This window comes from Amphiprion ocellaris, chromosome 21 (genome assembly GCF_022539595.1).
Source record: "Amphiprion ocellaris isolate individual 3 ecotype Okinawa chromosome 21, ASM2253959v1, whole genome shotgun sequence".
Taxonomy (NCBI): Eukaryota; Metazoa; Chordata; class Actinopteri; family Pomacentridae; genus Amphiprion; species Amphiprion ocellaris.
In genome coordinates, this window is record NC_072786.1 from 12,738,873 (window position 1) to 12,753,080 (window position 14,208).

The following is a 14,208-nucleotide window of genomic DNA, read 5'->3' on the forward strand; positions in this document are numbered from 1 at the left end:
GCGTCCTCCGTTGCTAGGTTATCCTCCCGGAAGGACCAAGCCCGTTACGACATCTTTAAGCATTTTTATGACTTTTTTTTTTTTTTTTTTTTTTTTTTTTTTTAAATATCATTTGTTTTAATGTCTGTCGGTATATGTTATTATATTTTATTAACAGATACTACAGTGTGAGTGGTAGTTCCACCGGTGGGCGTTTTCTTCGCTGTCCAGCATCACGACGACCGGAGCAGTAAATATAGCTCGTTAGCTACTAAACAGCTAGCATGGAGGCAGCTGTTAGCTGTTAGCTGCTGCTAACGCTGCTGACGATGACAAACTGTGTCTTTGTGAGTTCAGTCGCTAACGGCAGTGCGATGAGATTGCATCAGTGACTGGGTGATGTCCGCCCAACCTCTGCAGCAGTCCGGAGAGGATCCAGCAGCCTGCTAACTGAGCCAGCCCGACTAGCTGCTGCTGATGACTGGCTGTTTCCTGACATTGATTTGCAGGTAGCTGACTAGATGGAAACCGCAGAGACAATGCTAAAGGCACCGGTGCAAAGTAACAGCATGCATCTGTAAAAATACCTGTTTGTGCATTGCTTGTTCATGTGCTTTTAATATGTGTTAACCTGTTGTTTTGTGCTAGTGGGAGGCACCATGGCCGGTAAGGTGAAGTGGGTGACAGATATTGAGAAATCAGTGCTCATCAACAACTTTGAGAAAAGAGAATGGATTCAAGTTACAGAGAGCGAGGACTGGAATTTCTACTGGTAGGCTTTCTGTATATATTACACCTGCACCTTTACTCTTTGTATGGTATTTTATGCAAACTCCACATAAATATATGTTATAAATGTTTAATATATAGGCAGGCAGTGGTGGTAGATGTTCTTTGCAAGTAAAGGTCATGCACTGAAACTCCTACTTGCAAATAAGCAAAATTTGCATAAAGTTTCTTCTGCTAAAATAGCCCCATTGACCTAAATATTATACATGACTTAATTCGGTTGTTAACAGGTGAGATACCAGTTTTAACTGCTTTTTATAGCTGCAATGATTAATTGTTTAATCAATCAATCAACTATTAAATTAATCACCAGCTATTTTGGTAATAATTTATTGGCTTCAGGGATTTTTTTTAGGAATAAAAAGTTAAAGTTTTCTGATTCTAGCTTCTTAAAGTAGAATATTTTCTCATTTCTTCCCTTCTCTATAACGGTAAGCTGAACATATTTGGCTTCCAGACTAATCAAGACATTTTTAGGGCATCATTTGGACTTTGAAAAACACTGATTGACATTTTTCACAATTTTTTGACATTTTATAGACTTAAGAATTAGTTGAATAATCAAGAAAATAATCAACAGATTAACTGACAAAGGAAACAGTTGTTAATTGTTGCCCTACAGGATACAGTTATGTTTTTTAGTGGTTCCAAGCACAAGTACAAGTACCCCCAACCCATAGTTACATACAGTAGTCATATAACTAGTTTACAAGGTTTCCCTCCCCTACTGCAAATCAGGTAAATGTCGACCCTAGACATGTCATTAGTGTATTAATTATTGTATTACTCTAATCACCATGCTTATTTCGAAGCCTCAGACTCTTAACATCACCATAATACAAGTTAATTTGTGCCTACTTGTAGGATGAGCATCCAGACCATCAGGAATGTGTTCAGCGTGGATACCGGTTACCGCCTGTCAGACGAGCAGATGGTTAATCACTTCCCCAACCACTACGAGTTGACCAGGAAGGACCTAATGATCAAGAACATCAAACGCTACCGCAAGGAGCTGGAGAAGGAAGGCAGTCCACTAGCAGAGAAGGATGAGAATGGAAAATACATTTATCTGGGTACGTATTGTAACACTGAGAGGAGAGATGAGTATGGAAATTCACACACAGACTACATTCTGTTTCTTTCCCCCATACACAGCATGGAGAGGCACGCTATTTTAACTGAGAAATCTGATTATGTTTGCACTCTGGACAGATTTCGTCCCGGTGACATTCATGCTCCCCGCTGATTACAATCTGTTTGTGGAGGAGTTTCGTAAGAATCCATCCAGCACCTGGATCATGAAGCCCTGTGGGAAGGCTCAGGGCAAAGGCATATTCCTCATTAACAAACTGTCTCAGATTAAGAAGTGGTCGAGAGACAGCCGCACCTCAACGTGAGTTAACAAGACATTATCCTACCATACACAGCCAGAGGAGCTTGTAATGATTAAATAATAAACTAAGACTGACTGTGTAGCCCAGCTTTCATGTCTTTCTGAAAACTAAAACCCATTTCTCTGTGACATCTTCTCTATAAGGAGAGAGTCAGATATTTTGGATATAAATGCACATGAAATCCTGTGAAATTTTCTGTTTGTTTCTGATTGTTGCTGCAAAACATCAGATTGGTGCTGATGCTTGGTTGTTTTTTGCTCACAGGTTTGTAGCAGCATCTAGTGGTAAAGAGGCTTATGTCATCTCCCTCTACATTGACAATCCTCTGCTGATAGGAGGGAAGAAGTTTGACCTGCGTCTCTACGTTCTGGTGACCACTTATCGGCCCTTGAAATGCTATATGTAAGCTGCTTGATGTGTTTAACGGTGGTTAATAATGTCAGGTTGGCGGGGTTTTTATTGAATTTATCTGTAGTTAAACAATTCAATCATTCTGTCACAAGTTATTCCTTCATTTGAGGCTTTGGTATTTAGCTGATAATAGTAATGCATCACAATGCTATAGTACAACTCTTATTATTTCTGTTTCTAATTGTAAAGAAAGTGTTTATTGATCCTTCTCTCTGGTGTTTGACTCTCAGGTACAAACTGGGCTTCTGTAGGTTTTGTACAGTGAAGTACACACCCAGCACCAGTGAACTGGACAACATGTTTGTTCACCTCACTAATGTTGCCATCCAGAAACACGGGGTAAGTCTGTGTCATGTCTGCAAGTCTCCACAGGAAAATTCATGTTGTAATGAAAAAGGCATAAACTTTGCTGTTAGCAACACTGGAGCTTCTATTTCTGCATGCGGCTCAGTAGCTGTCAGACCTTCCCTAACTGGTAGATGTCTTTGCCACAGGCTTTCTGTCCAAATTTTCAAGTCTCAAGCCATATCCAGACTTTAGAAGATGTAATTCAGATGTTGTGAAAAGCTGAGTTAAAATCAGTGCAGAGCAGATTGTACATTTTTCAAGTCTCCTGCTGACTAACCTCACAGTTCCAAAACTGCTAAATCTTCTGCTGACTACATCCAAAGACACTCACTGATGAATTTCAAACAATAATATTTTTACTTAACAGGACTGTGTGTGTTTTAATGCAGGACGACTACAACCACGTCCATGGAGGCAAGTGGACCGTCAGTAACCTGCGTTTGTACCTGGAGAGCACCAGAGGAAAGGAGGTGACCAGTCGATTGTTTGACCAGATCCACTGGATCGTAGTGCAGTCGCTGAAGGCCGTAGCCGTAAGTGGATGGGATGATAAAATCTTTGACTGTAAAATTGTGTTTACAGATGTGTGACAGTTAATCTGTACATTCTGACATGACTACAACAGAAATGTCAAATTTTGGACCAGATTACAGCACTTGACATACATGCCACCAGAAAACATTCTGCATGACCATCTGTTGTATGAAGGATATGCATCCTGTGTTGGTCAACTGATTAGTATAGCTACTGTGCTCATTCAGCTGCAGTAATGTTGCAAAAATAACTGATGAGATGCAGCTACACTGCATACACTATGTCTTTGTTTTTATCAGCAAAGTTGTTATAGATGAACATAGCACTCTAGTCAAAAATAAAATGCTTCTAGCTCGTAGCTGTCATCCTTCGATAGCTCAGTTGGTAGAGCGGAGGACTGTAGTGGATGTACGTAGCAATCCTTAGGTCGCTGGTTCAAATCCGGCTCGAAGGAGAGACGTTTTAAAGACGAGAAGCCGTACTCCACATGAAAACATTCTGTATAACCATCCTTGTTGTGTATTCCTGTGTTAGTCAACTGATAAACAAAACTACTATGCTTGTTCATCTACAAGTTATATATGTAAATTTTTGCAGCCTAAACCACAGGATATGCTACATGTTGATGTAAATTATGTAGGCTGAACATATCACTCCAGTCAGAAAAAAAAATTTATTTGAGCAAGTGCTGCTGACCTTCGATAGCTCAGTTGGTAGAGCGGAGGACTGTAGTGGAGATAACAGACATCCTTAGGTCGCTGGTTCAAATCCGGCTCGAAGGAGTGGCATTTTAAAAACTAGAAACCGTACTCCACATTAAAACATTCTGTGTAACTATCTCTGTTGTATACAGGATGTGTACTCCTCTGTTAGTCAATGGATAAACATAGTTGATGTGTTTATTTGGCTACAGTCATGTTAGAATAATACCTATTGAGCTGCACCTGCACTGGATACACTCTGTCTTTGTTTTTATCAGCAAAATTGGTGTGGATGAATATGTTATTCCAGCCTCAAAAAAATTGCGTTTGGGCTGTCGTTGTCAACCTTCGATAGCTCAGTTGGTAGAGCGGAGGACTGTAGTAGAAATAACAGACATCCTTAGGTCGCTGGTTCAAATCCGGCTCGAAGGAGTGACATTTTCAGAACTAGAAGCTGTAATCCACACGAAAACATTCTGTATCACCATCCTTGTGTATTCCTGTGTTAGTCAACTGATAAACAAAGCTACTGGTGCTTATTCAGCTACATTTTATATATGTTGTTTTTTGCAGCATAAACACAGTATGATACATGTCGTTTAAAATTGTTTAGGTTTAACACATCGCTGCAGTCAAAAATAAAAATGTGTTAACCCAGCTGTTGTCGACCTTCGATAGCTCAGTTGGTAGAGCGGAGGACTGTAGTGGTGCAACCAGATATCCTTAGGTCGCTGGTTCAAATCCGGCTCGAAGGAGTGATGTTTTAAAAACTAGAAGCTGTACTCCACATGAAAACATTCTGTGTAACCATCCCTGTTGTATGTCCGATGTGTATCGTTTGTTAGTCACCTGATTAACATTGCAACTGTGCTCATTTGGCTGTGGTCATACTACAACAGTAATTGATGAGCTGCAGAAAGACTTTGTTATAGCACTTTCACTACCATTCAAAAGTTCAGGGTCACTTAGAAATGTCCTTATTCTTGAAAGACAAGCATTTTTTTTCAATGAAGATAACGTTAAATTAATCATAAAAATAGGTGTCAGATGTTTAGGTTTACCCTGCCCGACTGTGTTGGTGTTGGACTTCAAGCCCTTCGATAGCTCAGTTGGTAGAGCGGAGGACTGTAGTGGACTATAGATAGTAATCCTTAGGTCGCTGGTTCAAATCCGGCTCGAAGGACTGAGATTTTAAGAGCTGGAAGCCGTACTCCACATGAAAATATTGTGTAACCATCCTTGTTGTGTATTCCTGTGTTAGTCAATTGATAAACAAAGCTACTGTGCTTATTCAGCTACAGGTTACATAAATGTGTGACCATTTCATATACTCCCATTGTTTTTACTTTGACATTTATACATTGATATTTTCATTAATGTATATTATTTTATACATAAGTGCAATATTAAATGCCAAAAGAATGCAGGAATGCCCCGTTTCACTGTCAAATTTAATATTTATAGCATTATTGCTGATCTATTAACATAAAAGCGGCTTCATTTGACATGGTCAATATTCACTATTTTATATATTTGTGGCTATTTTAATCCATGCAATGCTTCTTATTTTAAAAGCTGATCATTTTAGGTATTTTGAATGAAACTTTCAGTCTGACAAAGTAAGTGCTAACTGTAGTTGTCAGAGTAAAGGCCTCCAATCATTTCCGCAGGCTAACACTTGCACAACTGTTAAAGCACCTGGATTTCTTCTTTTGTTTTTAGCACAACAGTACACTTAACCTAATGCACACTTCTCTTTTCGACTAAGTGATCTGACTCACTTCCCCTCCAAACCCAGGCTACTTTGTGTGCTAATAGTTATCACCAGAGTTATTTTCACTCTGATTATTTGCTAACATCCTTCCCTGATGAATCATTCTGTGTTGCATTAAAAAGTTCCCAATCACTCTCTGGTCAGTTCCTCTTCCTAATTCACTCTCTGTTTTTTTCTTTTCTTACAGCCTGTGATGAACAATGACAAGCACTGTTTTGAGTGTTACGGGTATGACATCATTATTGATGACAAGCTGAAGCCATGGCTTATTGAGGTAAGTCATTTACCAGAAGTTATCACAGATGTACAAATTTAAATATAGTGACTTTTGATTGCCTAAAATTAAGTTCCGCTGCAAAAGAAAGCTTGCTTTTCTTTGCCTTGCTTACACATTGTACCAAGTCCAAGGATACTTAACATGCTTGCACAGTGACTCTACATTCCTTTCCTTTGATTGTTTAGCAGCTTTAAATGTCCCTGAGGTACGTTCAGTTGTGTGCCTCTCTGTATTCAAATATGTGCTGAAGGTGTTTCTTTCAGTGCAGCTGACTAATGCTGCTAAAAATACGGTAGGAGCTGAGCATGTACCAAGTACACTGGTGTTTTGTTGTGATTGTTTCCGGCTTTTTTGTTTTAACATTCTGGATGGTCCACTTGTAATGAGACTGTCATATTTTCCCGTACTCATTTTGACAGCTGCACAATGTGCTGCTAGGTTTCCAGGCTAGGTCTGAACTATTTCTGCTCACAGACACCAATCTGATCTATTTTGGGCGACATAAAGTTGGTTGCGGGACATAAACGCTCCTCAGTGAGGAACGTGTGCCACAAACCTACTCAGTCCTACTCAGATCTCTTTTGTTCATTAATCCTGCAGCTTCTTCTGTTGTGTTGTGGAACTAAGGTATGTAACAGCTAATGCATATAAATAGCAGGGGAGCTGAAGTAAGTCTTGATGTTTGGAAGAAAATGTGTTGATATCAGACTTCATCTCTCCCAGGGCGCCCATAAAAGTTTTCCAGGGTGTATCTATCGCTCTCCTGAATGTATGTTACATTAGCAGCTACATTTCCTTCCCGCTAAAAGCTTCTATGTAGGTACAGGAAAATAAACAATATGCCTGTTTGGATACTTCACTGCATTTGCTGTGAACCTTTTTATTGTTTACTGCTAACTCAATCTCCATTTGTATAGATGCTGAACAACCCTCCTCCTCCTCAAATGCTAATCTCATTTTCTTTGTCTTTGGGATCCTCAGGTCAACGCCTCTCCCTCGCTGACCTCCAGCACAGCCAACGACCGCATCCTCAAGTACAACCTCATCAACGACACCCTCAACATTGTCACGCCCAACGGGGACATCCCAGACTGCCGCTGGAATCGCAGCCCTCCCCGAGAGGCCCTGGGCAACTATCAAGTCCTGTGAGTGACATTTAAAATCACATTCAGACACCATCAACAGGCAAGCAGAGCCACACAGGAGATAAAAATAGGTGTCAAGAGTTTAGGTTTGCCCTGCTGATGGTGTTGGTGTCTGTTTTCAAGCCCTTCGATAGCTCAGTTGGTAGAGCGGAGGACTGTAGTGGATGTACTTAGCAATCCTTAGGTCGCTGGTTCAAATCCGGCTCGAAGGAGTGACATTTTAAAAGCTAGAAGCCATACTCCACATGAAAATATTCTGTATAACCATCCTTGTTGTGTATTCCTGTGTTAGTCAACTGATAAACAAAGCTACTGGTGCTTATTCATCTACAAGTTATATATGTAAATTTTTGCAGCCTAAACCACAGGACATTCTACATGTTTTAAATTATGTATGTTTTTCCCGTCGGAAAAAAAAAAGAGTATGAACCAGTGCAGAGCGTGGAGTGGAAACATGTGTAGACATGCAGGAGTTCATGTGCTAGCAGGAAAACATCCACATGGTTATACATTTGTCCAGTGTGCCTCCACTCACTACAACCACACACATCCTTTCTCACCTGATATTATATTATTATTTAGCTGTGCTTTGCGATGATATAAACTGAAAAAACACCACCAACTCCACATGTGGACACCAGACAGGCTCACAACGTCACCCTTCAATACGTTACGTCAACAAGCCCGTTAGCCATTCTATTGTGCTCCAGGTTAGCTGTGTCAAAGTGAGCTCCAGCAGCCCTTCGATAGCTCAGTTGGTAGAGCGGAGGACTGTAGTGGAGATAATAGATATCCTTAGGTCGCTGGTTCAAATCCGGCTCGAAGGAGAGAGCTTTTTAAATGGTTGGAGGAGTGAAAAACAGTGTTAACTATACAGAAGAAATGGATAGCTCATTTACATACAGAAGATTGCATCTAATAAAACAACTCACAACTCGCTCTCTCTTCCGGTCACTGTTCAGAAAAATTGCAAACACTTCTACGCTGTGTTGTAACTAATTAACTACACACTAATAACTACATTGTGTTCTTTTGAGTTTGTAATTAAAGTTTTGTAGATTAAGCTAAATTCAAGAGTTGAGAAATAACTTTTTCTTGAGGGATGTGGTGGTTTGTCACTTTAAACGGTAAACAAAAAATATCTTGCAGAGATCTATAACTCATTAACTTCTGCAAATAGAGCTAGTAAACAACCACTAGTGAGCAGGGAAAGATTTATATGTTAAAACTGGTTTTGTAGCTTATTAATTACACTTTCTAAGAAGTTAGTTTTACTTGTCAAGTTGCATAGAGCCAGAGGATCTGTAACTCATTCACTACATAGAAAACAGTTGATCTGTTAAAACAAGCTGCTCTTCCAAAGGTACGAACACTTCTGCTCACACTCTTATCTAACAGCTTATATTATCCTATCCTTTCCTAACCTAGAGAGTTAAACATTAAGAAAACTCTGTCTTTGTACTCATTTATGTGATGATATTATTTGTTAAGTTACAACATGAAGTCATTCATGGCTTGTAAATACACCATGTAAATATAACTCTGCTGGTCAGTGAGAGGTGTTTGTCTCCCTTCGATAGCTCAGTTGGTAGAGCGGAGGACTGTAGTGGGAATCCCAGGCATCCTTAGGTCGCTGGTTCAAATCCGGCTCGAAGGAGTGACGTTTTATAACGATGTGTTGAATAGAACCAGGATATCAACTCAGATAGCTCACTAACTACATAAAAAAATAGTTAATCTGCTAAAACAAGCAGTTCAACAGCCTTAGCTTATCTCTACTCAGTATATAGATGCTAACTACACAAATATCTGATACATGAGTGTTTAAAAATTGCTTCTCTCATAAAATAGTACTTAACAAAACATCTATGTACTTCCTTACTTTTAGCTTGTTTGAAGTTTGGTTGAAGTTAACTTTGACTCTTTCCTAATGCTGTTTGGTTTCTGTCATGTTTTGTTGTGAATGTATGTTGTACCCTGTAAAGCAACTCCATGTGGTCACAGTGTTGTACACGTGTTTCAGGTGTTTTCCATCTTTCATAGTTCAGAGGGGGGGGAAAAAAAAACACTCCTTCGAGCCGGATTTGAACCAGCGACCTAAGGATGCCTGGTATTTCCCACTACAGTCCTCCGCTCTACCAACTGAGCTATCGAAGGACTGCTGCAGCTCCCTTTCACACAGCTAATCCGGAGCACAATAGAGTGGCTAACAAGGGGGGGCTTGTTGACGTAACAGGGGCAGCAGGAATTCCCTCACATGAGTCTCCTCACCACGTGCCTCTGTGTCCTCAGGTATGACGAGGAGCAGGCGCAGAGCGAGAACACTGAGCGCGACCTGAGGAGCCGCTCGGGTCAGTCGCTGGGGTCCAAGGGCACCAAAGGGAGTGCAGGCGTTCGCCCTGCCGCCGCCACCTGGAAGTGAAGCAACACTGCTGACTCATAAAGACTTCCTGCACATTTCTACAGGGACCACCTGTGCAGCACGGGGAATGAAAAAAGGGACCACCCAGGCTTTTTTTTTATTTAGCCCACCGGACTGCGCCCTCTCTCTCCACATTTCACTGACTGTGGTACTGGGAACAAAAACACTACTGCTGGAGGAGAGAGGAATCAGCAATGAAGAGTTTGAAGTAAGAATTTATACTGGCGAGGACTGAAGGTCAAGTCAAAGTCCGTCCAACATCACATCCAAGGTCTCAACAACAGCTGCAGTTCCCAAAGCAGACCAAACTCTTTACCCTGAGAACTCAAACAGAAGGAAAAAGTGGATAAATTCTTAGCAGGGGAATTAAGAAGAAGATGCTATGCATGATTAATGATTACCGACACTTTAACTTGACCTGCCACATAGGTGCTAATAAGAAGATTTGCTGTATGGAAATCAAGTGATAAGATAATATTAAGAAGGACAAAAAATGACACTAATGATGGTTAAAGATATAATTTACTAAGGGGCGAATGATATTTGATAGGCAGAATTAAGGATAAGGATAAACTTTATTGATCCCACAGTGGGGAAAGTTCACCGTTACAGCAGCTCCAAAGAAAAAGTATAAAGGCAGTACAGGAATAGATAAGAAAAAGAAACACAGTGCAAAAATTGCAGAAAAAAAACATTATATACAGATGATTTTTTTCTTCTTATAAATATGTAGAAGATTATATACAAGAGGATGAGGTATGAGGAATTAGCAGTACTAAATGTGAACAGACCCCAAAATAGAATTTAATAATGTTTTTTTACATGTTCGTTATCAGTATGTATATGCAGGAGAGGGGTTATATATTGATTGTATTCAGTGCTGAACTTTATTGCACTTTATTTCTTTATTTGTGCTCTGGTATTAAACAAAGATGGGTGACAAATTAAAGGAAAACAGTTGCTGCAAATCAATACAGAGTTGTTCTGAGTGATCATCTTTGTCCAGTGATGAAACATTTCTGTCCTAATGGAAGCGGTTTCATTTCAGGATGACAGTACTCCCATTCATAGGCCATTATATCTTTCTGAATGGTTTATGAGTATGAAAATGATTGTAATTATCTGCTACAACCTTCATAGTCAGCAGATCTCAACCCAGCTGAACACCTTTGGAAGACATTGGAGCAACGTGTTAAACAGTTCCACCACTATCACCAATGCACCAAATAAGGGATTTTTAGGTGGAAAGTTGTCTTCATCCCCCCAGCAGAGTTTCAGAGACTTGAAGAATCAATGCCAAGGAGGACTGAAGAATCCAAACATCTAAACACCAGTTACTATGACACTTAATGTTGTTTTTTTCCTTTAATTTGTCACCTTTCTGTATCTTTCTCCTGTTGCATTTTGAGTTGGACCTGATGTCACTTCTGCTGCACATCTCAGATCTTAAAAAGCGCTACTATGTGTTGGGAATGTATGCCCTCTTAGCTATTTTCCTATTTATTTCCTCCAACTACTGAAACGCTGATGATGAGCGGACGTTCACCCTTTTAATACACTGGAGTGGGGCTGAATGATGTTAGAAAAAGCACTGATAAATTCTTTAAGGCTGTGAGATTTTAATACAATGTTCCCAAATTTCAACTGTGAGCTGTGGGTAATAATTTTTTCATTATCGATCAGTCTTTTTTTTTTATTACTTTCTCCCCACTCTGTCTGGGAAATGTCAATAATAAAGCACCAAGTCATGACATTTTATGCTTTTTTCTTTTAAAAAAAATCCTTGAGCAATGAATTGGTTATCTGTAAATACAGCTTAACTTTCAGTCGGACTTGATAAGTAGTGAGCTAATCATTGCAGCTCTGGTTAGTGTCAGGCCATTTGGAAATAACTTATTTGCAATGTTGAAGATGATTTTAGTTTCTCTCCATTTCAGTCAGTGGACTCACCTGTCAATCAAGGCTGCAGTCCATGATTATGATGGTCATAATGTCACGTATTCATTCTCAAAACAGGGGCATCCTCTGTTGCTGGATGAAAAAATCACAGCAGAAGAGGTCAGAGTAAGCATTTCTGTAGCCAAATTATATTTTAACTTATTGGTAAATCAATATCATTCAGCCCTACTGTCTGATATGGATCCAGTTTGGCATTTTGTGAAATTAAATGCTGCTTTTACTGTACATGTTTGTTGATTCTAATGATTATGTGACAGGATTCTTTATTTGCTTTCTTTATAAAATTTAAATTTATTCTATTTAAATGTGTGGTTTTTTTTGTTGTTATTTCTCTGTGGGAGGGTCTCTAGGGGCTTTAATGAACATAATCTGTCTGGAGTTTAGATTAATCGGAGGTCAATCCTTCAAAGACGAATGACCTCTGTGTTCTCGCTGTTACCACGGCAGCAGAGTAGGTCCCTGCATGGCACTGTTCCTCGACCTTCACTCCTCCTCCACCACCTTGTTCCTGGAGCCGGTTTACCTTTAATATCAAGGTGTAGAAGCCATACAAGTTCTGCTCTTGTCTGAGTCATTGTTGGGCAGTAAGACGTCACCGTGCTCCTGAGCTAGAGACGAAAATTCACTGAGAGATGATATAATTCTGGGTCACCCTGAGGCGAACGTTTCCACTGTTGGTTTTCTTTAATGTGATCATAACCAGCACAGCGAGACATAAGCAGCTTCTCTGTGCAGTAATGAGCTTTTTCTGTATGAGATATTCATTGTTTCTTTTTCCTTCCAATAAACATCCGTATTGGTGCTGCCTTTAAATAATTAAAGTTCATTTTTCTCAACATTTGGGTGAACTGGCCCTTTAAAAGAGACTTTATTTATTGCATTTATGATGCACTAAAGTTTCGGTTGCAAAAAAAAAAAGTTTCTTTTTCTAATTCGTTTTCAGATCTTATGTCATCTGGAACTGTAAGTGATGAAGTGATGAAAGCAATTTTAGGAATCAGCTATGAACATGTATATTACATAACTCTGCATTAAATTTATCTCAGTTCAGATTACAGAACTCTGCGTGAATCAAGAGTCTATATTTGCAGTGGAGGGGGTTTCCTACAAGTAACACAAGAAGGTTTTCACTTCCTTTTTCTTTAAAAGCACCTGAGTATGTGTTTGCATCATTTATACTGTCTGGTTCACACATCTGTGCAGTCTGGTTTATAAATATAAAAGCAAATATATATTTACTTATATAAGACAAGTCTCAAAGCACCAAATGAGTCTGCTGCTATCCATGTGGCTGATATGTTTCCTTATTTGACCTTTATGTGAACCGTGGCTTAAATAATCCCAGAGCCACTGAAGTGTTGACTGGTTTGCAGTAAATGGTTTCTTTATGTGTCACTATGATTGGAACCTTATGAGTCCTTCATCCTACCATTAAATCAATAAGGTGTTTAAATTTGATAGAAAGTTTTTGTTATCACTCACAAGAAGAAAAAAAAATACTATCTGGCAAACAGCAGAGCAGGTAGTACTTGATCTGCATTACAATGATATTTGAAGGGTACACGCACAAAGCACACAAAGCATGAGGAACAGTGGGCCAAAGGATTCCAGAAAACACCCAAAAGGGCAGATTATTTAATTTACTAATGGCCTTATACCTCATTATCTGATATTGTTTTTTTTTTTAAATAAACTGAACTTAATTTTAGTTATTGTCTTAACTGAGGAACACAGGAGTTTAAAAGTCAGAAATCAGCCTGAACATGCTTAAATTCAACTATTCCTCTTTGTGCTAAATGACCCCTGAAAACTCCTCTGGGGCCCCTGGAGGGCCCCAGGCCTCATACTGGGCACCAGCACTGAAAAAAGGAGGGGGATGTGACGTTAGAAGGCGCGCCTCTGACTAGTTTATATAAAGTTAACCAGGCTCAACTAGCCGAACATCCGAAATCACAAGATTTCAAAATAAAGCCTGACTTCTCACCGTGTCAGCCTTTATTCTAGACTGTAAAGCAGTGATACATGGTGAAACATATTTGTTTCACAGTATATATGATTATTTATTTTCTGCATGGACTTTGCCAAGGCAGAAGAAGGAGTTTAATGGAGTATAATGTAGAATTTGTGTTTATGTAAATGTTGCTTACAAATATGCTGAAATTCTTCAAGATAAGTAAAAGCTGTGCATTTAAAGTTGTACTTTAGTAAAAGTACAGAAAACTGTCACTGTATTTGAAGTAGCTATGATCACTTTGCCACATAGTTGCCGCTGTCAGTATTATATTATTTTAAATTATTGGATTTTGTTATACTAGCTGTTCAAGGTGGAAATAGGTTAATTTACTCCATGTTCTTTAGGTCAGTTTAATCTGTACCAAAATCTCACATTGCAACGTGTCCTTTAAATTTAGCAGAGCAAAAAGGACTGTATTTTTCACTGATGTGTGATGGTACAAAAAGGCTCTAATACGATAT

The 14,208-nt window shown here is 39.3% G+C and overlaps 1 protein-coding gene and 9 non-coding genes across 10 annotated transcripts; 9 read left to right on the forward strand and 1 right to left on the reverse strand.

Moving 5' to 3' along the window:
- The first annotated feature begins 124 nt into the window (after positions 1-124).
- On the forward strand, positions 125-12,032 carry ttll1 (tubulin tyrosine ligase-like family, member 1). The gene is made up of 10 exons (XM_023283689.3): positions 125-488; positions 628-751; positions 1,633-1,841; positions 1,981-2,161; positions 2,427-2,564; positions 2,804-2,912; positions 3,311-3,454; positions 6,118-6,204; positions 7,189-7,352; positions 9,645-12,032. Exons 2-10 carry the CDS (start codon positions 639-641, stop codon positions 9,772-9,774), a joined length of 1,275 nt encoding a protein of 424 aa, XP_023139457.1. The 5' UTR covers positions 125-488; positions 628-638; the 3' UTR covers positions 9,775-12,032.
- On the forward strand, positions 3,822-3,909 carry trnay-gua (transfer RNA tyrosine (anticodon GUA)). The gene is given in 2 exon segments: positions 3,822-3,858; positions 3,874-3,909. It is a non-coding gene; the product is annotated as a tRNA-Tyr (tRNA).
- On the forward strand, positions 4,151-4,237 carry trnay-gua (transfer RNA tyrosine (anticodon GUA)). Its single transcript is given in 2 exon segments — positions 4,151-4,187; positions 4,202-4,237. It is a non-coding gene; the product is annotated as a tRNA-Tyr (tRNA).
- On the forward strand, positions 4,502-4,588 carry trnay-gua (transfer RNA tyrosine (anticodon GUA)). Its single transcript is given in 2 exon segments — positions 4,502-4,538; positions 4,553-4,588. It is a non-coding gene; the product is annotated as a tRNA-Tyr (tRNA).
- On the forward strand, positions 4,825-4,911 carry trnay-gua (transfer RNA tyrosine (anticodon GUA)). The gene is given in 2 exon segments: positions 4,825-4,861; positions 4,876-4,911. It is a non-coding gene; the product is annotated as a tRNA-Tyr (tRNA).
- Positions 5,251-5,339, forward strand: trnay-gua (transfer RNA tyrosine (anticodon GUA)). Its single transcript is given in 2 exon segments — positions 5,251-5,287; positions 5,304-5,339. It is a non-coding gene; the product is annotated as a tRNA-Tyr (tRNA).
- Positions 7,477-7,564, forward strand: trnay-gua (transfer RNA tyrosine (anticodon GUA)). Its single transcript is given in 2 exon segments — positions 7,477-7,513; positions 7,529-7,564. It is a non-coding gene; the product is annotated as a tRNA-Tyr (tRNA).
- On the forward strand, positions 8,093-8,179 carry trnay-gua (transfer RNA tyrosine (anticodon GUA)). Its single transcript is given in 2 exon segments — positions 8,093-8,129; positions 8,144-8,179. It is a non-coding gene; the product is annotated as a tRNA-Tyr (tRNA).
- trnay-gua (transfer RNA tyrosine (anticodon GUA)) lies at positions 8,923-9,009 on the forward strand. Its single transcript is given in 2 exon segments — positions 8,923-8,959; positions 8,974-9,009. It is a non-coding gene; the product is annotated as a tRNA-Tyr (tRNA).
- Positions 9,422-9,509, reverse strand: trnay-gua (transfer RNA tyrosine (anticodon GUA)). The gene is given in 2 exon segments: positions 9,422-9,457; positions 9,473-9,509. It is a non-coding gene; the product is annotated as a tRNA-Tyr (tRNA).
- Positions 12,033-14,208: the final 2,176 nt, after the last annotated feature.

What these genes read in the sequence shown, in the direction of transcription:
- ttll1 (XM_023283689.3), top strand. Translation starts at nt 639, where the DNA reads ATGGCCGGTAAGGTGAAGTGGGTGACAGATATTGAGAAATCAGTGCTC. An exon ending in CGGCCCTTGAAATGCTATAT is followed by an intron (nt 2,565 to 2,803) that starts GTAAGCTGCTTG and finishes TTTGACTCTCAG; the next exon opens with GTACAAACTGGGCTTCTGTA. An exon ending in CTGGGCAACTATCAAGTCCT is followed by an intron (nt 7,353 to 9,644) that starts GTGAGTGACATT and finishes CTGTGTCCTCAG; the next exon opens with GTATGACGAGGAGCAGGCGC.